Source organism: Geotrypetes seraphini, chromosome 12 (assembly GCF_902459505.1).
Source record: "Geotrypetes seraphini chromosome 12, aGeoSer1.1, whole genome shotgun sequence".
Lineage (NCBI taxonomy): Eukaryota > Metazoa > Chordata > Amphibia > Gymnophiona > Dermophiidae > Geotrypetes > Geotrypetes seraphini.
The window spans coordinates 7,172,817-7,197,432 of NC_047095.1; the positions used below are offsets into that span (position 1 = coordinate 7,172,817).

At 42.8% G+C, this 24,616-nt stretch overlaps 1 protein-coding gene across 2 annotated transcripts in view; it reads right to left on the reverse strand.

Moving 5' to 3' along the window:
- Positions 1–680: 680 nt before the first annotated feature.
- GPSM2 (G protein signaling modulator 2) overlaps positions 681–24,616 on the reverse strand; it is a 113,417-nt gene continuing 89,481 nt past the window's right edge. For both annotated transcript variants that reach the window (XM_033916419.1, XM_033916420.1), the window contains one exon: positions 681–1,075. In XM_033916419.1, the coding sequence (XP_033772310.1) occupies positions 893–1,075 (183 nt within the window). In that variant the 3' untranslated portion in view covers positions 681–892. The remainder of the gene's footprint in view (positions 1,076–24,616) is intronic.

Consider the following 24,616-nt stretch of genomic DNA (forward strand, 5'->3'; position numbering starts at 1 on the left):
CTTTTTGATCACATTGCGAAGGATCACAAGTCTTCAGCTCACCTGCTTTACATGATCATTTATTTTATGACTAGAAGAGTAAGGTCTGGATTTTTTTAAATGGCGCCGGGTTTTATGTACAGGTAGGTGCCCAAGCTCAGTGAAAAATGCTGTTTAAACAATGTTTTTCACAGATTTTTAGAGCACTTACCAGTACCTAAAAAATTGGTGCAGGAATCAACTCCATAGGTGCTTTCTGGTGCCTAGCACAACTGTAGGTATGGCTAATGCCAGAAGTGGTGTTAGATGATGTAAAGCGCCTAAGGAGGCGTGATTCTCATCAAAGGTAGGTGCCGGAAATGTAAGCCTGGAAAACCCTGGCCTACATTTATGGTGCTTACCTTTGCTGGAGGTACGATTCTGTAACCGGCACCGTTGCATGATTGACACACAAATAGCGTCCGCTTTTAAAGGTGTCCACCAACAATGGCAGCAGTTATAGAATCTGGGCCTAAAAGCATTAAACTATGTAGTACCTTCAAAACATTGCAAAAATATATCAATTTTTCCAGTTGAACTATTTAGACCCTTGAAAGCAAAAAAGTGCCAATCACATAACCATTACTAGATTAAGTACCTGAAAGGTTGAGTTTATACTCAAATGTTTATCCTAATTTTCTTATCATATTGTCCCATTGTGAAAAATACAAACTTCCATTTAAACAATGCTAAACATTTCCATAAAAGTCCAAACATTAATCTTCCTTTTTAAGGACATGTTGAAAATTTAATTTCTGAAAAAATAAAGATTCTTTGAAAAATTCATAAGAAATTTATAACACAGTATGATGTGCTTCCTGATCGTAGTGTTTAGCTTTTATTTTTTAATAGACAGTGCTTCTCTATAAATTCTTTATAGTTTGAGCTTGTTTAGCTTGAATTTGGTCTCTGAATTTGAGGGCAGAGTGACCCGCTGTTCATCCAGTCTCTTCGCCTGAGATCTCAAAATAAGGCTAAAGAAATCCTCATCAGGCACTGTACGCCCCTTAGCTGCTGGTGGAGGAGGAGCACATCTCTGATCATCTAATCTGGAGCCCTAGAAATAAAATACAAAATACTGGAGATTAATTTGATAGCAAAACTAAGTGGTAAAGTTTCAAAAACTTTGTTGGGAGTTGTGTGCAACAATCGGCTCTATGCACTTAAGTCAATTTTCAGTTACTTAATATGTATACATTTACGTGAATACACTTGGATGCATAAAGTTCAGGGGCATGCTAATTTAAGCACAACTTTGTTAGCTATGAAACAGCATGCAGTTTATACAAACAATTTTCCTTCCAAATAGAAACTGTTGCATGCTTACATTTAGTCACATTAAGAACTCAATATTTATGCCCAACATATTCAAGAAAGAGGCAATCCATTTCAGATGGAGGAAGAAAGGATGGGCACAGGCCCTCCAGTGTCTACCAAATGTCTGTGAGAATAAGAATGATCAGGAAAGGAAATGGACTGTGGCCTCTGATCGCTCATGAGGGAACATTCCTCAGTGACAGGCTGCCTGCCTCTAGCTTCTACTCCTGGAGGGACTCCGAGATCAAGTCAACCAGATGCATGGATTTAAAAAAAATCTCTGCACCGTGGGGTCCTCCCCCAAATCTGGGGGCCCACCCGGATATTGGTCTTGGAGATCTACAAGGGCCGCAACATCCCCCGCCGAGATCTACGAGGACCACAACATCCCCTGTCTACGTAAGAAACAGAATGGTCAGGGCATCATGGACTATCTTGGAGACAGCCGGTGCACTAGCTGGGGCCACGCAGGGTGAGGGGGAACAGGGTAGAATCCCCACATCCAGGGAAAGAAGGGCCCCCACAGTTGGCAAGGATGCTTGCGAGGGGCAGAAAGCATGGACATCTTAGCCAAATACGCCTGATACATCATGTTAAATTTTGGGGAAAACCCAGCATCCAGGGCAGAAGCTATCTCCTGTGGACCTTTCTTTGACCTCTCAGAGGACCTGTGAGATTTGGCTGCTGAATCGCTTGAGTTTTGCCAGGGCAGCCAAGTTCGCACTCCTCAGGGCCTGCAGACAACATTTTTTTCTGCCCACAGGCAGGAACCTCTTCAGAGTTAGAGGGGACCTGGACCAACACAATTTTGCCCCCCTCACGCACTGCAGCGCACGTGGAACATGACTGCTTGCCGAATATCCATCCACTGCAAATGGGGCATGAATCCTCCGAATCCTGCCCTGGGGAGTCCATCTGAGTGGTTTTCTAAAAAAAAAAATGAAGCTTGCAGAGGCTAAAAATAACTTTTTTTAAAAAATTGTGAAAATCCAAGGCAGCCGCTGCAGGTGCTATTTTTAATAGCAATTAGCCCGGGAAAAGCGCAGGAAACCCCCAAAACATGATTTGGTGATTTTAGGGATAGGGATGAGGGGGCTAGGGCACACTCCCAAACCTACTACTCCCTACCCCCCAAATCGCTGATTCAGGCTGTCGGTATTTTTACTCATTGTGCTGTCTGCATGGAGAGAAGCTGAAAACTGCTTACAGGGAGATTCTCTGCCTCAAACAAGCAAGCAAATTAGACTGCTGATCTTCTGACTGCTCCCAAGGGAACGGTTCCCAAGCCCCAATCTGAAGTGCAGTCTGTTCAGAGGGTATACTGCCAAGAAGCCAACTCCCTGGATGCAAACTTAGCGTAAAGTCTGCAATCTTACATAGTCAGAACTGTCCCTACGGGGAACCTTTGCAGCAGGATCAAAAACACGATTGAAAGGACTGAATTTAAAGAAAATAAACATGAGCAGAAAAACAAGCTCCTACAGTCTGGCTTATAGGAAAAAAAAACTGATTTCCTGGAGGGGTGTCCTGAGGTAAGAAGAGAGGGGTTCAAGACTCTGTATTATGAGGCTTCCTACAAGCCCTGGCGAGTATGGGAAAATAACCCACTAGTCCAGGAATAGAGTGGGATTGTACAAGAATGAGAAGAAATATGGGAGGGAGTACATGTGTGGAGAACCTTATGAGTGAAAATTTTAAAATTGATGCGAAAGGGTATGGAAAACCAGTGGTGATGTCACAAAAGGGGAGAAACATGGTCTGACCTGTGTGTATGAGCATGAAGTTGTATAGTAGTATTCTGAATGATCTAAAGATGTTTGAGGAGAACACAGGGGAAACCAAAGAGGACAATCTTACAGTGAGCACAGTAGAGTAGTGCATGAGTCATTGTCAAAGCAGGAGTGTAAAAAATGGTTAAGACTAAGGGAACAGAAATAAGATTTCACAACTGAAGAAATGTGTTGCTCAAAAGAGTTGCGAGTCATTTCTCCATATTTCAGGAAATCAACTACCTGAAGACAGTTACATACAAGAAGGAAAGAGGGGTAATCCAGTCACCCTTAGAGCAAGTGTCTTAGAAGGGTTTAAGACCAAGAGGTCAAAGGAGACCTAGCTGATTCTAGAACTTTGCAGCGCACGAAGATGGCTGGGTAAAGGATTAGCTCTGTTGTGACAGGCAAATTTTATTAAGATTTTGGCAGTTAAAATTAAAGAAAAGTGAAGGAAAAGAGAGAATTGAAGTAAGAAATGGCTTCGGGTAAAACTAGTAAAAGTAATCCGGTGAATTCAGGAGCAGGAAGTAAAAAAAGAACAAAAATTGATTCGGTATCCCCGACAGCGGTCCCGTTGCCTCAGGAAGAAATTGATAACAGTGATTTGATGAATGAACTTCAGAAAATTAAAGAAATAGTAAGTGATAACGCTAAAAATATAAAAGATGTGAAGAAGGAAATAGAGAGTTTGACAAATAGAATGCAGGCAGTTGACTTCAAAATTGAGCAGTTAGAAAAGCATGCTGAGAAATCTGAGGCAGAGATGCTGGTGTGTAAAAAATATCACAGAGAAATAGAGGCGTTGAAAAAGGATTTTGAAGACTTATCAAATCGTGAAAGAAGGAATAATTTGCGTCTGATTGGGATACCTGAGGGGATTGAGCAGAATGATCCTATTCAATTTGTGACTAATTTTATCCCAAAGATCTTGCCATTTAAAAGTTCTTTTCCTTTGGAGATAGAAAGAGCACATCGGATACCGATGAAAAGATCAAATAGTCAGAAGGGTCCCGTTTAAACTGCTAAGACATCAGCAGGTGGTAGAGATTATAAAACTGGCTAAAACAAACAAGGATCTTAAATGCCAGGATTCTAAGATCTTTATAGTACCTGACTTTGCAAAAGCTACAGCCTATAAAAGAAAACAGCTTTTGGATTTAAGACCTAAACTGAGAGCAATGGGAGCAAGATATGGATTGATATACCCTGCTATTATGAGGGTAACTTATGAGAATAAAACTTATAATTTTGAAGAAGCAGGCAAATTACAGGAATTTCTAGATCAATATAATTTGCCTATGATTTCATGAAAGTATTTAGAAAATGTAATAAATAATATACTTAGATTATTTTTGGTTTATATTTTTGAGTGAAAATTGAAAGATATTTTATAAAGAAGGAAAAAGTGGAAAAAAAAAAAAAATAGAAAAGGAGAAAAATATTTTCTAGAAAATTGTTGAGGTTAGATTAAAGGGGGATCAACATTTCAAACAAGATTTAAAGAATAGAAATGAAAAATTTTAAAGAGACAATAAGAAAAGAAGAAAAGAAGATTTTGACAAGGTAAGAAGAGGGATGGAGCATATAGGAAGTGAAAAAAATATGAGGAACAATTATAAGATTTGGATGGTTTCTTAATGTGAGTTTATAATTTGCATTTGAGCGTGACTGAGATAATAATATGAGGACACATAAATGCTGCATTGGAGAAATGTGGGAACTTAGAATATAATAAGATGAAAAATACAAAAGACTATTGATGTAAAGAGAAGAAGATGTGAAGATAGACTGATGGAAATGACTTGAGCATTATTTAGATTTACAATTTGCATCTGAAATTGACTGAGATATAAGGATGATGTTGCAAAAATACTTTATTGGAGAAAGATGAAATAGCAATCTGCAAGAAGATGGAATAAGAGACTGAAACAGCAGGATGAAGATGTACAAGTGTTACAGTTGTGCAGAATGGAGAATAGACTGTAATAGATTGAAGATGCAATGAAAATTAATGAGAGTTTTAAAAAATATGAGGTCTGCTTGGTTGAAATGTTTGATCCTTCTTTTGATGTAAGGATAAAAAAAAAAAAATGAATATTATTGGATGGAGTGATGTATGTTCCATTGAAGTTGTGAGAAACTTAGGTTATACAAAAAAAAAAAAAATAAATAAAATAATAATATTAATCTTGGGGGGGGGGGTATATATTGTAAGAAATGGTTTCCGAAATATTGGGTATATACTTTTATAAATATATTAGAGGTATAGGATGGAAGAATGTTTGAAAATTTGAATGAGAGGGGAAGTATATAATAAAGAATTATAGTAAATATGGGTATTTAGGGTATTGAAGAATGGATTGACTGCAGGAGAATTTAGTGTTGGTTGTTTGAAAGATTAGAGAAAGAAAAATGAATATGTTATTGCCTGTGGGGAGTTTATTTTTGCTCAGTAATATGTGCGTTTCGAAGTTTGCATTTGTGTTAGGGGAGGGGAGGGGAGGGTGGGGGATGGGAATAGGGGGGATGGGGAAAGAGGGGAGTGGGGGAGACTCATATATTGGTTTAAGGAAAAAGAAAAAATGTATATTTTATGTTTGAGTGGATTATATATGTATTTTATATTTTATTTGTAAAATGGGTTTTAAAATTTTTTCTTTGAATGTAAATGGCCTTAATCACCCTATAAAAAGGAAAAAGGTATTGGAATATATTAAACAACAAAATATAGATATATGTTTCTTGCAAGAGACACATTTGTCTGGAACAGAGTCTATGAAGCTGACAGATAAGTGGATAAAACATTGTTTATTTGCACCAGCGGTAAAAAAGAAGGCAGGAGTTGCAATATTGATTAATAAAAAATGTCCAGCAACATTTAATATGGTTAAGGCAGATCCTCAAGGAAGGTGGTTACTTGTTGACATGAGCATGGGCAGTAATACAATGGCGTTACTAAATATATATGCACCTAATTCGAATCAAAGTGAATTCTTTAAATCTCTACAACAATTAGTTTTACCACTGGCTACTACTAATTTAGTGGTGGCTGGGGATTTCAATGCTGTTATAGATCCAATAATGGATAAAAAGCCTAGTAGAATAATGAAATCAATGGGATTAGATAATTTGGTACAAGTATGTAATTTAAAAGATATATGGCGTATTCTTCATTTTAATGATCGGGAATTTACATTTTGTTCACATGTTCATCAATCGTTCTCAAGAATTGATTATATTTTTGTTTCAGATCAGATGGTACAGCAAGTTATAAAAGCTAACATAGAACCAATAGTAATATCTGATCATGGTGGTATATGGATAGAAGTTAATTTAGTAGATCCAGATAATTCCAAACCTGTATGGAGGTTTGATAATACATTGCTTGCTGATTCTAAATTTTGCACAGAATTTCAAAATAAAATAAATGAATATTTTAGACTTAATGATTTAGAGGAAATTTCGATTGGAATTTTATGGGATGCTTTCAAAGCAACTATGAGAGGACAAATTATATCATATTCTGCATATAAAAAGAAACTGTTAAGAAAACAATATGTGAATTTGGAAAAAGAAATTAAGAATTTGGAATTAAAATTGGTTAATAAATGGGAACAGGAGACATTTCAAATATTGTTAAAAAAAATGTGAATATAATGAAATTTCCTCTGGGTTAGTAAGGAAAGATATTTTTGCTCAGCAGGTGGTGTATTATGGTAGTGCAAATAAGGCTGGAAGATTATTGGCAAATTATTTAAAAGCAAAGAAAAGGAAGGAGAAAATAAGCATAATTAAAGATGAGTTAGGAAATTCTCATTCTCAAATTGGAAATATATTAAAACAATTTTTAAAATATTATAAATCATTGTATTCTTCAGAGTCTTATTTAAATAAAGAGAAAGATGGGATGGATTTTTTGAGTTTAGTTGAAGGTCCTAAGGTTCCTGATCATATAAAAAGAAGTTTAGATAAACCTATATCATTAAAAGAGTTACAAATGGCATTGAAATCCCTTAGAGTTGGGACCGCTCCAGGTGGAGATGGATTTACAGTAGAGTTTTATAAAGAATTTCAAATTTCCCTATTACCGTATTTATTAAAATTATATCAGGATCAACTGAATAAAGGTTGTATATCAGGCACTATGGCAGAATCTTTAACTATTGTTTTGCCAAAGCCAAATAAAGATCCAACATTGGTTTCAAACTACAGGCCTATATCTTTAATAAATGTAGATGGTAAATTATTAGCTAAGATTTTAGCATTAAGATTGGCTAAAGCTCTTCCGCATATAATAGGAATGAATCAAACTGGATTTGTTGCTCAAAGACACTCTTCTAATAATACTAGACTGGCATTTCAGATGTATTATTTAACAAAACAAATTAATGATCCGGCTTTTTCGGTTTCACTAGATGCTGAGAAGGCTTTTGATCGTGTAGAATGGAGTTTCATGTATCAAGCTATGGAGTGGTTTGGTATTGAATCCAGATTTATACAAATGATACAAGCATTGTACAGCTCCCCAACTGCTCGCTTATATATAAATAATAATTTTTCGGATGCTTTTAAGTTGCAGAGGGGAGTTAGACAAGGTTGTCCATTATCTCCTTTGCTCTTTGATATAGTTCTTGAACCCTTATTATTAGCTATTCGACAGGCAAAGGACATACAGGGTATTCCATGTGCTGGAGTGGAATATAAAGTATCTGCTTATGCAGATGACATCTTGCTTCATTTGAGGAATCCGGAAACAACAATCCCATGTCTACTGAAGGTCATAGATACATTTGGAAAATTCTCAGGATACAAAATAAATTGGACTAAATCAGAGATTTTACCTTTAAATGTGCATTGTACAAAAGGTATACTTGATACTTTCCCTTTTATATGGAAAGAGGATGGAATAAAATACTTAGGTATTTAGCTGAATAAAACACTTGAAGAGACAATAAGAATAAATGAAAAATTTTTATTACAAAAAGTTACAGAATTGTGTGAGCAATGGAATCCTTTACATTTGTCCTGGTGGGGAAGAGTACAAACTGTTAAAATGATGATTTTGCCTGTGGTTTGCTATCAATTGGGAATGATACCAGTGTTTTTTCAGGGGTCTTTCTATAAAAAATTAAATAGTATTCTGGTTAAATTTATTTGGCTGGGTAAAATTGCAAGAGTGGCTTTAGTGTCTTTGCAAAGACCAATTAAGGAGGGTGGGGTAAATTTTCCCAATTTTTATAGGTATCATCAGGCCTATATCATGCGCCAAGGTATGTATTGGGTCCTCCCAGAGCTTTTGGAACAATTACCAGAGTGGTTAAGGGTGGAGAGATCACTTATCTTTCCACTTAGGCTTGATCTTTTGCTTGGTATAAAGGTGCCTAGAATACATAAGGACAATAGAGTATTAATGGATACTTGGAAAACATTAAGGTTTGTAGACAAATTAACTACTGATTCTATTTTAAAATCGAAACAACAGACTATTTGGGTAAACTCCAAGATACAAATAGGCGGGTTTAAGGTTGTCTGGAAAGATTGGATTAAGCAATGTTACTTACCGTAACAGTTGTTATCCAGGGACAGCAGGCAGCTATTCTCACTAGTGGGTGATGTCATCCGACAGAGCCCCGATACGGACATCTTGAAAGCATGTCTTGCTTGAAGAAACTTAGAAGTTTCGAGATGCCCGCACCGCGCATGCGCCAGTGCCTTCCCGCCCGATGTACCGGGCGTGTCTCCTCAGTTCAGGTAGCTAGCCTGAGAAGCCAACCCAGGGGAGGTGGGTGGGACGTGAGAATAGCTGCCTGCTGTCCCTGGATAACAACTGTTACGGTAAGTAACATTGCTTTATCCCAGGACAAGCAGGCAGGTATTCTCACTAGTGGGTGACCTCCAAGCTAACCCCAATGGGATGGTGGGAGAGTTGGCAACTTTAAGAAAACAAATTTTGTAATACAGTTTGGCCAAACTGTCCATCCCGTCTGGAGAAAGTATCCAGACAATAATGAGAGGTGAAGGTATGAACCGAGGACCAAGTGGCAGCCTTACAAATCTCCTCAATCGGTGTCGATCTGAGGAAGGCTACAGAGGCTGCCATTGCTCTGACCTTGTGGGCTGTGACCCTACAGGGAAGGGATAATCCAGCCTGGGCATAGCAGGAAGAGATACAAGCCGCCATCCAGTTAGAGATGGTGCGCTTCGATACAGGTCGTCCCAACTTGTTTGGATCAAAGGAGACGAAAAGTTGAGGTGCAGTTCTGTGTGGCTTTGTGCGATCCAAGTAGAAAGCTAGAGCACGTTTACAGTCCAGAGTGTGCAAAGCAGATTCCCCAGGATGAGAATGAGGCTTTGGAAAAAACACTGGAAGCACGATGGATTGATTGATGTGAAATTCAGAGACCACTTTAGGTAAGAATTTTGGATGAGTACGGAGAACCACCTTGTCATGATGGAATACAGTGAAGGGTGGATCTGCCACTAGGGCCTGAAGCTCACTGACTCGGCGAGCTGACGTGAGGGCCACCAGGAAAACCACCTTCCAGGTGAGATACTTAAGAGGAGCCGTTTTGAGAGGTTCAAACGGAGGTTTCATAAGATGAGACAGGACAACATTGAGATCCCAAACCACAGGAGGAGGTTTGATAGGAGGATTGACATGAAAAAGTCCTTTCATAAATTTGGAAACCACAGGATGAGCAGACAAAGGTTTCCCCTGTAGAGGCTGATGGAAAGCCGCAATAGCACTCAGGTGGACTCGTATAGAGGTAGACTTGAGACCAGACTGGGACAGGTGTAGAAGATAGTCCAATACAGACGATAGAGAAGCTTTTTGAGGTTCTGTAGCATTGGAAATACACCAGGTCGAGAATCTCGTCCATTTTTGGGAATAGCATTGTCGAGTAGCAGGCTTCCTGGAAGCCTCCAAGACCTCCCTCACAGCTTGAGAGAACTGGTGAGGGGTTATGTTGAAAGGAACCAAGCTGTCAGGTGGAGAGACTGCAGGTTGGGATGAAGCAGTGAACCTTGATGTTGAGTAAGCAGCGAAGGAAACACTGGAAGAAGAATTGGCTCCCTGCTGCTGAGTTGAAGTAGAAGGGAGAACCAAGGTTGTCTGGGCCACCGAGGCGCAATCAGGATCATGGTGGCACGGTCTGATCTTAACTTGACCAGAGTCTTTTGAATGAGAGGAAAGGGAGGAAACGCATAAAGGAAGCGATTCCCCCACTCCAGTAGAAAGGCGTCTGCCTCGAGGCGGAGAGGAGTGTAGATCCTGGAGCAAAACTGAGGCAGTTTGAAGTTGTGGGGGGCTGCAAAGAGGTCTATCTGAGGTGTCCCCCATTGTGCAAATATCTGATGAAGGGGTTTGGAATTGAGCGTCCATTCGTGAGGTTGAAGAAGACGGCTCAATTTGTCTGCCAAGACATTGTCTTTCCCCTGAATGTAGACAGCCCTGAGGAAGGTGTTGTGGCGGACCGCCCAATCCCAGACTCGAAGAGCTTCCTGGCAAAGGGAGGCCGAGCCCGTGCCCCCTTGCTTGTTTACATAATACATGGCGACCTGATTGTCGGTGCGAATTAGGACCACCATGTCGTGAAGCAGATGTTGAAAAGCCTGAAGAGCATTGAAGATGGCTCTGAGCTCCAGAAGATTGATTTGATGGAGTCGTTCCGCACTGGTCCAGAACCCCTGAGTGCGAAGACCATCCAGATGAGCTCCCCATGCATAGTTCGATGAATCGGTCGTGAGAACCTTCTGATGGGGAGGAGAGTGAAACAGCAAACCTCTGGATAGATTCGAAGAGGTCATCCACCAAAGAAGAGACTGCCGTAGAGCAGGAGTGACTAGAATGTGGCGGGACAATGGGTCGGAGACCTGAGTCCACTGAGATGCCAAGGTCCATTGAGAAATTCTGAGATGTAGTCTGGCAAAAGGCGTCACATGAACTGTGGATGCCATGTGACCCAAGAGGACCATCATGTGTCTCGCTGAGATGGACGGGCGAGAAGACACCAACTGGCAGAGTAGAAGAAGAGCCTCCATGCGCTGAGGAGGGAGGAACGCTCGAAGTTGGATGGTATCCAGGACCGCCCCGATGAAGGGGAGAGTCTGGGTGGGCTGAAGATGTGACTTGGGAAAGTTGATCTCGAAGCCCAAGCTCTGCAGAAAACAAATCGTGGTCAAGGTCGCCGAAATGACCTCTGGGGCCGACGGGGCCTTGATGAGCCAGTCGTCGAGGTATGGAAACACCTGAAGACCCATGTTCCGGAGCGCAGCGGCCACCACCACCAGACACTTCGTGAAGACTCTGGGCGAAGAGGAAAGGCCAAATGGAAGCACTCGATACTGCAGATGTAGATGTCCCACCCGAAATCTGAGGAACTTGCGGGAGGCCGGATGAATCGGGATGTGAGTGTAGGCCTCCTTGAGGTCCAGAGAGCATAACCAATCGTTCTGCTCGAGTAGGGGGTAGAGAGAGGCAAGGGTCAGCATGCGGAACCGCTCCTTGACCAAAAACTTGTTGAGGACTCGAAGGTCCAAAATGGGACGCAGATCGCCCGTCTTCTTCGGAACCAAGAAATACCGGGAGTAGAACCCCCGGTTTTGCTGATCTACTGGCACCGGCTCGACGGCTCGAAGCCGAAGCAGAGCCTGCGCCTCCTGTAGAAGAAGAGCGTTCTGCATCGAGTTGGAAGGATACTCTCTTGGAGGGTGGTCCGGGGGGACCCGTTGGAAATGAAGAGAGTATCCCTCTCTTACGATGGTAAGGACCCAGAGGTCTGAGGTGATCGACTCCCATTGATGATAAAAATGGTGGAGTCGACCCCCGATGGGAAAAACAAGGGAAGACAGAACGTTGGTTATGCTCCCTGGAAGAGAGTCAAAAGGGCTGAGTGGCCTTGGGTGCAGCCGGCATCTGAGGTTTCTGCTGAGACTTTTGTGGAGGCTGCCTCTTCGCAGGCTGTCTCGCTAGGGGAGCCTGTCTGGGTTGATAACGCCTCTGGTAGATTTGAGGCGGTCTAGATGGACGAGACTGTTGAGGCTTAGGCTTAGGACGCAGAATGGATTGAAAAGACTTCTCGTGGTCCGAAAGCTTTTTAGTGACAGTCTCGATAGACTCATCGAATAGATCCGCTCCCGCACAAGGCACATTAGCCAATCTGTCTTGGAGGTTCGGATCCATATCAATAGTGCGAAGCCAGGCTAGGCGACGCATGGCGACTGAGCAGGCCGCAGCCCGTGCCGAGAGCTCGAAGGCATCGTAGGAGGATTGCATCAGCTGCAGCCGCAACTGGGACAATGTTGCCACCACCTCCTCAAACTGGAAACGAGCTTCAGCATCGATGAAAGGGACGAACTTGCGGAGGACCGGCAAGAAGAAATCCAAATAGGAAGAGAAGAAAAAATTGTAATTGAGTACTCGAGTCGCCATCATCGAATTTTGGTAAACTCGTCTACCAAACTTGTCCATCGTTCTCCCCTCCCTGCCCGGAGGCACAGAAGCGTAGACCTGGGAAGGGTGAGAACGCTTGAGAGAAGACTCGACCAGCAGAGACTGATGAGAAAGTTGAGCTCCCTCAAACCCCTTGTGGTGAACGATGCGGTATCGAGCATCCAGCTTGCTGGGAACCGCAGGGATAGAATACGGTGTCTCAAAACAGCGCATGAAAGTCTGGTCCAGCAATTTATGCAAAGGAAGCCGAAGAGTCTCCGCCGGAGGGTGAGGCAAATGCATCGTATCCAAATACTCTTTAGAATATTTAGATCCAGTATCCAAAGTCACATCTAAGTCATCCGCCATCTGTCGGAGAAAAGATGAGAAAGACAATTGGTCCGCCAAGGCCGGCCGCCGAGACGGACTAGACGAAGTGGAAGCCTCCGGGTCTAGGGAGAGCTGAGACCGGCATGGAGAATAAGAGGTAGATGGTTCCTCATACTCTGGTCCCTCCGGTTGGGAAACATCGGACGATGAGTATCCCAAACGTTGCATCTTTTTCTGTGGGGACACTTCCGAATGACGTGAGGAGTGTCGAGATGAATGACGAGAACGATGCCCCTCCCGGTGCCGGGATGGGGAGCGAGAACTTCTGTGCATCGCACGATCCCCCGAAGCCTCTAAGGAATGGATGGGGCTCGAAGCGGTGGATCGCAGAGGTGGCAAGGACGCGGACTCACGCAGCGCCACCCAAGTCTGGTATGGAGTGCGGAAGAACTCTTCCTGCGATGCAGTATGCCCAGGACTCCGAATATCAGGGACCGTCCCAGCGCCCTGTTGCCTTGGAGGAGTAATGGGCTCTAAAGGTGGCATATCAGGAAGGGAAGCCCTCCTGGAGGCATCCGCCGCCCTCCGCCGATCCCCCTCGTCGAGCAGCGAGATCGAACGGCGAGGGGGAGGGGGAGGGGGCGGACCGCCCTCAGGGACCGGTGCTCGGACTTCACCCTGAATGTTGGCGATAAGCCGGGGTCCCATAGTTTGCATAAGCTCGACAAACTGAGCTTCCAGCAGGGATCGAAGCGAAGCCGATATGGAGGGATCCGCACCGAAAGGGGGTCCTCCTGCACGGTCATCGCGCTCCTTCGTGGCCAAGTGCTTCTGCTTAGTAGCTTTAGGCACCTTGATGACCACGGGAGGGACAGTGGAAGGCGGTACCTGAACCGAAGAGACAGAGGCAGGCGCCGCAGCGGAACTGGAAGCCGCAGCCGGTGTAAACGATGCAGGCTTCACGATGCTGGATGCGGAAGTCGTCGATGCAGGTTTCGAGCGGACCGGTGAAACCTCAGCAGATGTAGAAGCAGACAGATCCTTGGCAGTCTCCATCTTGAACATCGACTCCCAAAGTAAGCAACGCCGCTTGAACGAGCGCGCAGTGAGCGTGGAACAAGGCCTGCACGATTTCGGAACGTGGTCCGGACCAAGACACTGAAGGCAGCGTCGATGCGGGTCCGTCAACGAAATCGCACGCTGGCACTTGCTGCACTTTTTAAAACCGGTGATTGGCCGTGACATAGGCCGGAAAATCGACGCTGCAATGTCGAAAGAGGTAGGCCGCAGCCACGAGGCCGGGCCGGCCGAACCGCCGGAAGAAATAATTTTGAACTTTTTTTTTTTTTTTTTTTAAATAAAGTAAAGTTTAAAGTGAATTCAAAGAAATAAACCAAAACGCGGGTTAAAGAAGGCAAAGAAAAACTGAAATTCAGTCAGCGCAGATTGAAGATAACTTCTCAGCTCCGCGGAAAGAAAAGAACTGAGGAGACACGCCTGGTACATCGGGCGGGAAGGCACTGGCGCATGCGCGGTGCGGGCATCTCGAAACTTCTAAGTTTCTTCAAGCAAGACATGCTTTCAAGATGTCTGTATCGGGGCTCTGTCGGATGACATCACCCACCAGTGAGAATACCTGCCTGCTTGTCCTGGGATAAAAGCAGGTACAAGATCATTAACGGAAGTAATTGATAATGATAAGATGCTTGAATTTTCACAATTGCAACATAAATATGGTCTGAATAAAAAACAAAGTTATAAGTGGTTGCAATTGAAGCAGGCTATTCAGGTGGGGTTCCCTGAATGGAAATCTTTAAATGATCATTACAGCTTAGAATTCTTATGTTTCCAGGCAGATTTTCTGGGTCACCAGGCCGCAAAGTGGTATAAAATTATATCTAATTATTTGAATAAGAAGCCTAAAAATGGATTAAGAGATATTTGGAGCATTGAGATTAAGCATCAGATTAATGCATCTCAATGGCCACGTATTTGGTCTTGGAGAATTAAAGGTACGATGTCAGCATCTATTAGGCAAACATGGTTCTTTTTGTTGCATAGAGCATTCTGGATCCCTACTAGATTACAAAAATTAGATTGTTCTAAGTCTAATAGATGCTGGCATTGTAAAATTGAAGTTGGAACTCTAGACCATCTTTTATTTTATTGTCCATGTATTCAGGCATTTTGGATATCAATATGGGATCAAGTTAATATGTTGATGGAGAGTCATGTGGCTTTATCCTATGACACAGTGATTTTTGGAATGTGTATGAGGGCCAAATGCCAAATATCTGCAGCAAACAATAAATTATTGTTGATTCTTACGGGAGTGGGAATTCAACAGATAACAACTAATTGGAAAGACTGTTCTAGATTGAATTGTAATTTTTGGTGGAACTCAGTTTGTCATATGTATAAGATGGAAAGATTTTTTGCGATACAGAGGGGGTATTTTAAAAGATTTCAAGAGGTGTGGAGGCCATTAATTGAATATTATAACGAGTAAAGTTTATTCTTTTTCCTTAGGGGAATGAACAAGATTTAGTAAAATTTAAATCATTATTAAAAACATTTCTTTTTAATGATGCTTTTAATTCCTGATTTAATGATGTTTTTAATTCCTGACTTTTTAGTTTTTATTTTTCCTAATGTGTTTTCCTATGTTTTATCTTTTATATAACGAATGTATTTCTTAACCCTATTTTTACCCAATGTTGTTTAATAAGTTTTAACCTATGTAAGAATTGTAAATCCCTGTGGTCTGGTTTGTCTGTCTGTTTACTCTCTTTTAACTAAATTTGGATTTGTACATCGCTTTGAATTAGAGAAAGCGATTAATCAAGAATAAATAAAAAACTTGAAACTTGAAACTTGATAATATATAGAAATGGGATGGGATGGGAGGGATAGGGAGGGAAAAATATCGGAAAGATGTTGTTATGAAAAATAAGGAGATATATGTAATAGGATGGGATATTTATTGTTGTGCATTACTGGGTATAATAAAATGTTTAAAGTGTTTGAGGAAGAAGGATGGGGGGAGGGACAGATTTCATGTCAGATTAATTGTATTATCAAAAAGGGATGTATAATTATATATAAATTTGGAAGGAATATTTTATTGATATGGAAAAGGGTGGGAGGTGGGGGGGGAAATAAAAACATGGATAATAATATTGTTTAAGAATGCCAAGTGTGTTATGTAAATTAATTGTAATAATACTGTACACTTGTTGAAAGAAATAAAAAGGAATAAAGATTTAAAAAAAAAATAAAAAGGAGACCTAGCTATTGATAGCATCCAAACAAAATTGGAATAACCAAAGAACTGAGAAAGATTTTAAAAAGAATGGATGACAATACAGATCCTTGTGGAACTCCACAATAAAGGGGGAAGGATCCTAATCTAGTAAAGGGATGAGATATTGAGAAAGAGTGACAAGGTTCCTCCATGTGGTATTGAAGCCAAGTATATTCTGCATCCACAGAATCCCCTAGTCCTACCTCAACAGTGGATGTAGAGCCGATCTAGGACATTTTGAAATAAAAATTACCATAAACAGCTTTGAAATCTCTTAGAATTGGATCCGCTCCAGGTGGTGATGGTTTTACGGTAGAGTTTTATTAAACATTTCAAAATACCCTATTGACTTATCTGTTAAATTTATCAGACTCAACTAAATAAGGGTTGTAATATAGGCACTATGGCGGAATCTGTAACTATAGTTTTGCCAAAGCCAAATAAAGATCCCACTTTGGTTTCAAATTATAGGCCTATCTCGCTAATCAATGTTGATGGAAAACTTTTAGCTAAGACATTAGCTTTACGCTTAGCTAAGGCTCTCCCTTTTATTATTGATATGCACCAAACGGGTTTTGTTGCTAAGAGACATTCCTCTAATAATACCAAATTGGCTTTTCATATGTTAAATTTAACAAAAGCCATGAATGATCCAGCCTTCTCTGTCTCCTTGGATGCAGAGAAAGCCTTTGATCGGGTTGAGTGAATTTTCATGTATCAAGCTTTAGATTGGTTTGGTATAGGTTCAGGATTTATACAAATGATTCAGACATTGTATAGCTCCCCTACTGCTAGATTGTATATTAATAATAATTTATCAGAGAGTTTTACTTTGCGGAGGGGGATTAGACAAGGCTGTCCACTATCTCCTTTGCTTTTTGATATTGTATTAGAACTCTTGTTATTAGCCATTCAACAAGCAAAGGGGATACAGGGTATTCCTTGTACAGATTGGGAATATAAAGTCTCTGCATATGCAGATGATATACTGCTTTATTTGAGAAATCCAGAAACTACCATCCCATGCTTTCTAGAGTTGATAGAGAAATTTGGAAAATTTTCAAGATATAAGATTAATTGGAGCAAATCAGAAAATCTTCCACTTAATGTACATTGTACTAAAGGCTTATTTGATTCATTCTCATTTGTATGGAAGGAAGATGGATTAAAGTATTTAGGTATTAGGATAAAAAATACACTGGAAGACACAATGAAGGAGAATGAAAAATTTTTATTAAAAAGTAACAGAAATGTGTGAGCAATGGAATCCTTTACATCTTTCTTGGTGGGGGAGAGTCCAAACAATTAAAATGATGATATTGCCTGTGGTTTGTTATCAAATGAGAATGATACCAGTTTTTTTTTCAAGGGTCCTTTTATAAAAAATTAAATGGTATTCTCACAAAATTTGTTTGGCTGGGTAAAATACCTAGAATTGCTTCAGTATCTTTACAAAAACCAATTGCGGAGGGTGGGGTAAATTTTCCAAACTTTTATAAATATTATCAAGCCTAAATTTTACGCCAGGGTATGTATTGGGTCCTCCCAGAGCTCATGGAAAATACCCCACATTGGTTGTATTTGGAATGGCAACTCATGTTTCCTATAAATTTATCTCATGTTCTTAGTGTCAAGATGCCTAGAAAATATAAAGAGAATAGAATATTGATGGACACATGGAAAACATTGCGTTATGTTAGTAATTTAACTCCTAACCCAATACACAAATCAACAAATCAATCTTTATGGCTAAACTTCAAGATTCAAATTGGCGGATTTAAAATCGTATGGAAGCATTGGATTATTGCAGGTATACGGACTTTAGGTGATGTTATTTTAAATGGTAAACTGATTGATTTTTCACAGTTGCAACATAAATATGGTCTTAACAAATCACAAAGTTTTAGATGGTTGCAACCGAAGCAGGCTATTCAGGAGGGGTTCCCTGAATGGAAAAATCTCTTTTTTTTTTTTTTTTTTTTTTTAAATCTTTATTCATTTTCAAAAATTACAACAAGTGTACAACAATCATTCATAAATATCTTAATTAATCACTTGACATTCTTATTTGTAATATTCCAAATAGATAATTATATAAGAAGCCCACCCCTCCCACCCATATACTAATAAATAACAATTATCAATTATTATCCTTCATAATCCCATTCCCCCTTATCTTGTCCAATATTTAGGTGTTTAAGATGTCTGATCATCAGAATAAATCGTCAATGGCCCCCAAATCTTTTTAAACTTATTATAATTGCCTTGTTGTAGAGCAAATACCCTTTCCATTTTATAAATATGACACACTGAATTCCACCAAAAAGTATAATTCAATTTAGTATAATCTTTCCAATTTCTTGTAATCTGCTGAATGGCAACCCCTGTTAATATTAATAAAAGTTTATTATTATTCGCTGAAATTTGGCTTTTAAATCTCATTGAAGTACCAAATAATATAGTATTAATGAAATGGAAAAATCTCAATAAACAGTATAGTCTGGAGTTCTTATGCTTTCAAGCGGATTTCTTGGGACACCAGGCCGCTCAGTGATATAAACTGATATCTGGATTCATGAATAAAAAACCAAAGACTGGTCTTAGAGACATTTGGAGCATTGAGATTAAGCATCAAATTTCTGCATCTCAATGGCCACGAATTTGGTCTTGGAAAATGAGATGTACAGTGTCTGCATCTATGAGACAAACTTGGTTCTTTTTATTACATAGAGCATTCTGGACCCCAGTTAGATTACAAAAGTTGGATAGCTCTAAGTCTAATAGATGCTGGCACTGTAATCTGGAAGCAGGGACTTTGGATCACTTAATATTCTATTGTCCCTACATCATGGTTTTTTGGAATTCAATTTGGTCTCAAATTAATCGTTTATTAGAGAACCATGTAGCTCTATCATATGATACAATTCTATTTAGGATGTCAATGAGAATAAAAGGTCAAATTTCATCAAGCAATAACTAACTTTTATTGGTAATGACAGGAGTCGCCATTCAACATATCACCAAGAATTGGAAAAATTATACTAGACTTAATTACACCTTCTGGTGGAATTCGTTGTGCCATATATACAAAATGGAAAGAACAATTGCCATACAAAAAGCAAATTATAATAATTTTAAAAAGATATGGGGACCATTGATAACTTTTTGTAATGATTAGACGCCTTATTACACTGAAAGTTCATTTATAATTAGGGGAAAGGGGGTGGTATATAGTTATATTAAGGATTTAATCAATAAGTATGAATGTAATGTTTATATGTTATTATTTAATTACAATATCTGTGGGATGGGGGTAGAGGGAATAAATTTATGTTTTTAAGATAATAATAGGAAAAATTCAAGTGATGTATAAATTAAATTGATGTAATATTGTTTACTTGATGTATGATGAAAAAATGAATAAAGAATTGGGAAAAAAATGAATATAACATGTATGATTTTTTTTTAATTACAATATTTGTGAGAAGGGTGGGTGGGGGAGGGAGATAAAGCAATGTTACTTACCGTAACAGTTGTTATCCAGGGACAGCAGGCAGCTAATCTCACTAGTGGGTGATGTCATCCGACAGAGCCCCGATACGGACATCTTGCAAGCATGTCTTGCTTGAAGAAACTCAGAAGTTTCGAGATGCCCGCACCGCGCATGCGCCAGTGCCTTCCTGCCTGATGCTCCGGGCGTGTCTCCTCAGTTCAGGTAGCTAGCAGAGAAGCCAACCCAGGGGAGGTGGGTAGGACGTGAGAATAGCTGCCTGCTGTCCCTGGATAACAATTGTTACGGTAAGTAACATTGCTTTATCCCAGGACAAACAGGCAGGTATTCTCACTAGTGGGTGACCTCCAAGCTAACCTCAATGGGATGGAGGGAGAGTTGGCAACTTAGGAGAACAAATTTTGTAACACAGTTTGGCCAAACTGCCCATCCCGTCTGGAGAAAGTATCCAGACAATAATGAGAGGTGAACGTATGAACCGAGGACCAAGTGGCAGCCCTACAAATCTCCTCAATCGGTGTCGATCTGAGGAAGGCTACAGAGGCTGCCATTGCTCTGGCCTTATGGGCTGTGACCTTACAGGGAAGGGGTAATCCAGCCTGGGCATAGCAGAAAGAGATACAAGCCGCCATCCAGTTGGAGATGGTGCGCTTCGATACAGGTCGTCCCAACTTGTTTGGATCAAAGGAGACGGAAAGTTGAGGAGCAGTTCTGTGTGGTTTGGTGCGATCCAAGTAGAAAGCCAAAGCACGTTTACAGTCCAGAGTGTGAAGAGCTGATTCTCCAGGATGAGAATGAGGCTTTGGAAAGAACACTGGAAGCACAATGGATTGGTTGAGGTGAAATTCAGAGACCACTTTAGGCAGGAATTTCAGGTGAGTGCGGAGGACCACCTTGTCATGATGGAATACTGTGAAAGGTGGGTCCGCCACCAAGGCCTGAAGCTCACTGACCCTGCGAGCAGATGTGAGGGCCACCAGAAAAACCACTTTCCAAGTGAGAAACATTAGTGGAGCCTTGCTCAGAGGCTCAAAAGGAGGTTTCATAAGATGAGAAAGGACAACATTTAGATCCCAAACCACTGGAGGCGGTTTGAGAGGAGGATTGACATGAAAAAGTCCTTTCATAAATCTGGAAACCACAGGATGAGAAGAGAGAGGTTTCCCTTGTAGAGGCTGATGGAAAGCCGCAATAGCACTCAGGTGGACTCGTATAGATGTCGACTTGAGACCAGACTGAGACAGATGTAAAAGATAGTCCAAAACAGAGGATAGGGAGGCTCGCTGAGGCTCCTTAGAATTGGAAATATACCATGAAGAAAATCTAGTCCATTTTTGGGAGTAGCATTGACGAGTAGCAGGCTTCCTGGAAGCCTCCAAGACATCCCTCACCGCCTGGGAAAACTGGTGCGGGGTTACGTTGAGAGGAACCAAGCTGTCAGGTGGAGAGACTACAGGTTGGGATGAAGCAGAGACCCCTGATGCTGAGTAAGCAGTGAAGGAAACACTGGAAGTAGGTACGGTTCCCTGCTGCTGAGTTGAAGTAGAAGGGAGAACCAAGGTTGCCTGGGCCACCGAGGAACTATCAGAATCATGGTGGCATGTTCGGACTTCAGTTTGACTAGAGTCTTTTGAATGAGAGGGAATGGCGGAAACGCATACAGAAAGCGATTCCCCCAATCCAGCAGAAAAGCATCTGCCTCGAAGCGATGAGGAGCGTAGATCCTGGAGCAAAACTGAGGCAGCTTGAAATTGTGGGGAGCCGCAAAGAGGTCTATCTGAGGCGTTCCCCACTGAACAAAGATCTGATGAAGGGGCTTGGAGTAGAGTGTCCATTCTTGAGGCTGGAGAAGACGACTCAGTTTGTCCGCCAAGACATTGTCCCTCCCCTGAATGTAGACAGCTTTGAGGAAGGTGTTGTGGCGAACCGCCCAATCCCAGACTCTGAGAGCTTCCTGGCAGAGGGAGGCCGAACCCGTGCCCCCTTGCTTGTTGACATAATACATGGTGACCTGATTGTCGGTGCGAATGAGGACCACCATGTCGTGAAGCAGATGTTGAAAAGCTTGAAGAGCATTGAAGATGGCTCTGAGCTCCAGAAGATTGATTTGATGGAGTCGGTCCGCACAGGTCCAGAACCCCTGAGTGCGAAGCCCATCCAGATGAGCCCCCCAGGCATAGGCCGAGGAATCGGTTGTGAGAACCTTCTGATGAGGAGGAGTGTGAAACAGCAAACCTCTGGATAGATTCGAAGAGGTCATCCACCAAAGTAGAGACTGCCGAAGAGCAGGAGTGACTATGATGTGTCGAGTCAATGGGTCTAACACTTTAGTCCATTGAGAAGCTAGGGTCCACTGAGGAATTCTGAGATGGAGCCTGGCAAAGGGTGTCACATGAACTGTAGAGGCCATGTGGCCCAGGAGGACCATCATGTGTCTCGCTGAGATGGACTGGCGAGAAGATACAGACTGGCAGAGACGAAGAAGAGCATCCATGCGCTGAGGAGGAAGGAATGCTCGAAGCTGAATGGTGTCCAGTACCGCCCCGATGAAGGGAAGGGACTGGGTAGGCTGCAGATGAGATTTGGGAAAATTGATCTCGAAGCCTAGGCTCTGCAGGAAGCAGATCGTGGTTAAGGTCGCCGAAATGACCTTTGGAGCTGACGGTGCCTTGACGAGCCAGTCGTCGAGGTATGGAAATACCTGAAGACCCCTGTTCCGGAGTGCAGCGGCCACCACCACCAGACACTTCGTGAAGACTCTGGGAGACGAGGACAGGCCGAATGGAAGCACTCGATACTGCAGACGTAGATGTCCCACTCGAAATCTGAGGAACTTGCGGGAGGCCGGATGAATGGGAATGTGAGTGTAGGCCTCCTTGAGATCCAGAGAGCATAACCAGTCGTTCTGCTCGAGGAGAGGGTAGAGAGAAGTAAGTGTCAGCATGCGAAACCTCTCCTTGACTAGGAATTTGTTGAGGGTCCTGAGGTCCAAAATGGGTCACAGGTCGCAAGTCTTCTTCGGAACAAGGAAGTACCGGGAGTAAAACCCCTGGTTCAGTTGGTCCGTCGGGACCGGCTCCACAGCACGAAGCCGGAGCAAAGCCTGAGCTTCCTGGAGAAGAAGGGCGGTCTGAGTCAAGTTGGAAGGATACTCTCTTGGAGGGTGGTCCGGAGGGACCCGATGGAAATGTAGAGAGTATCCATCCTTGATGATAGTAAGGACCCAGAGGTCGGTTGTTATGGCCTCCCAGCGATGATAAAAATGATGGAGGCGCCCTCCGATGGGAAAAACAGGGGGAGGCAGAACGAGGTTGGTTATGCCCTCGATGAGACAGTCAAAAAGGCTGAGTGGTCTTAGGGACAGCAGGCGATTGAGACTTAGGCTGACCCTTTTGGGGAGGCTGACGCTTCGCCGGTTGCCTCGCAAGAGGAGTTTGCCTCGGCTGATAACGCCTCTGATAAATCAACGGTGGACGAGAAGGTCGAGACTGCTGAGGCTTAGGCTTCGGCCGAAGGATAGATTGGAAGGACTTTTCATGGTCAGACAACTTCTTCGTGACAGTCTCGATGGATTCGTCAAAAAGATACGCCCCAGCACACGGGACGTTCGCCAGGCGGTCCTGAAGATTCGGGTCCATATCAATGGTCCGCAACCAGGCCAACCGGCGCATCGCCACCGAGCAGGCCGCCGCTCGGGCGGAGAGCTCGAATGCATGATAGGCAGATTGCATTAACTGAAGCCGAAGTTGGGATAGCGAAGCAACCACTTCTTCAAACTCAAACCTAGCCTGGGATTCGATGTATGGTGTGAACTTCCGAAGCACAGGCAGAAAAAATTCCAAGTAGGCTGCAAAGTGGAAATTGTAATTCAGGACTTGAGACGCCATCATCGAATTCTGATAGATGCGTCGACCAAACTTATCCATGGTTCTGCCCTCGCGGCCCAGAGGCACTGAAGCATAGACCTGGCCAGGATGAGACCGCTTGAGCGAGGATTCGACCAGGAGGGACTGGTGAGAAAGCTGAGGACCCTCGAATCCTTTATGATGCTCCGTGCGGTATCGCACATCCAATTTGCCAGGGACCGCAGGGATAGAGTAAGGAGACTCAAAGCATCGCATGAAGGTCTGGTCGAGGAGCTTGTGCAGGGGAAGCCGCAAGGACTCTGCTGGAGGACGAGGCAAGTGCATGGTATCGAGGTACTCCTTGGAATATCGAGACCCAGCATCGAGAGTAATGTCCATGTCATCCGCCATCTGCCTGAGGAACGATGAAAAAGACAGTTGGTCCGCCGTCGCCGGTCTGCGAGACGGACTAGAAGAAGAAGAGGCTTCAGGCTCCAGAGAGGCCTGCGAGCAACAGGACGAGTAGAAAACCTCGGTGTCCTCGAACTCCGGGCCCGGAGGAGACCCAGTCGAAGCCGCATACCCCAACCGAGGCAATTTCTTCTGAGGCGAGACGGTCGAGTGTCGAGAGGAATGCTTCGAAGAATGTCTGGATCGATGCCCCTCCCGATGCCTGGAAGGGGATCGAGCCCGTCTGTGAGAAACTGGGTCAGACGCCTCCAAGGAGCAGATTGGACTCGATGCCGTCGATTGTAGAGGCGGCAGAGTCGGCACCTCCCCCGACGACGCCCAGGTTTGATAGGGGGTTCGGAAGAACTCGTCTTGTTTCCTGCTATGCCCAGGACTGGGTGGCCCCGAAGGTGGACGCCATACTGAGTCATGGGGCGGAGTAATCGGTTCCAAGGGAGGCAGGTCACTAAACGAGGCTTTCCTCGAGGGGATGGGCTCCAAGGGAGGCATATCACTAAGGGAGGCCCTCCTCGAGGGAATCGGTTCCAAAGGAGGTACAGCGCTAACGGAGGACCTCCTCGAGGACCCGGACACCGCTCGCCGCTCCTCCTCGCCGAGCAACGAGGTCGTGCGGCG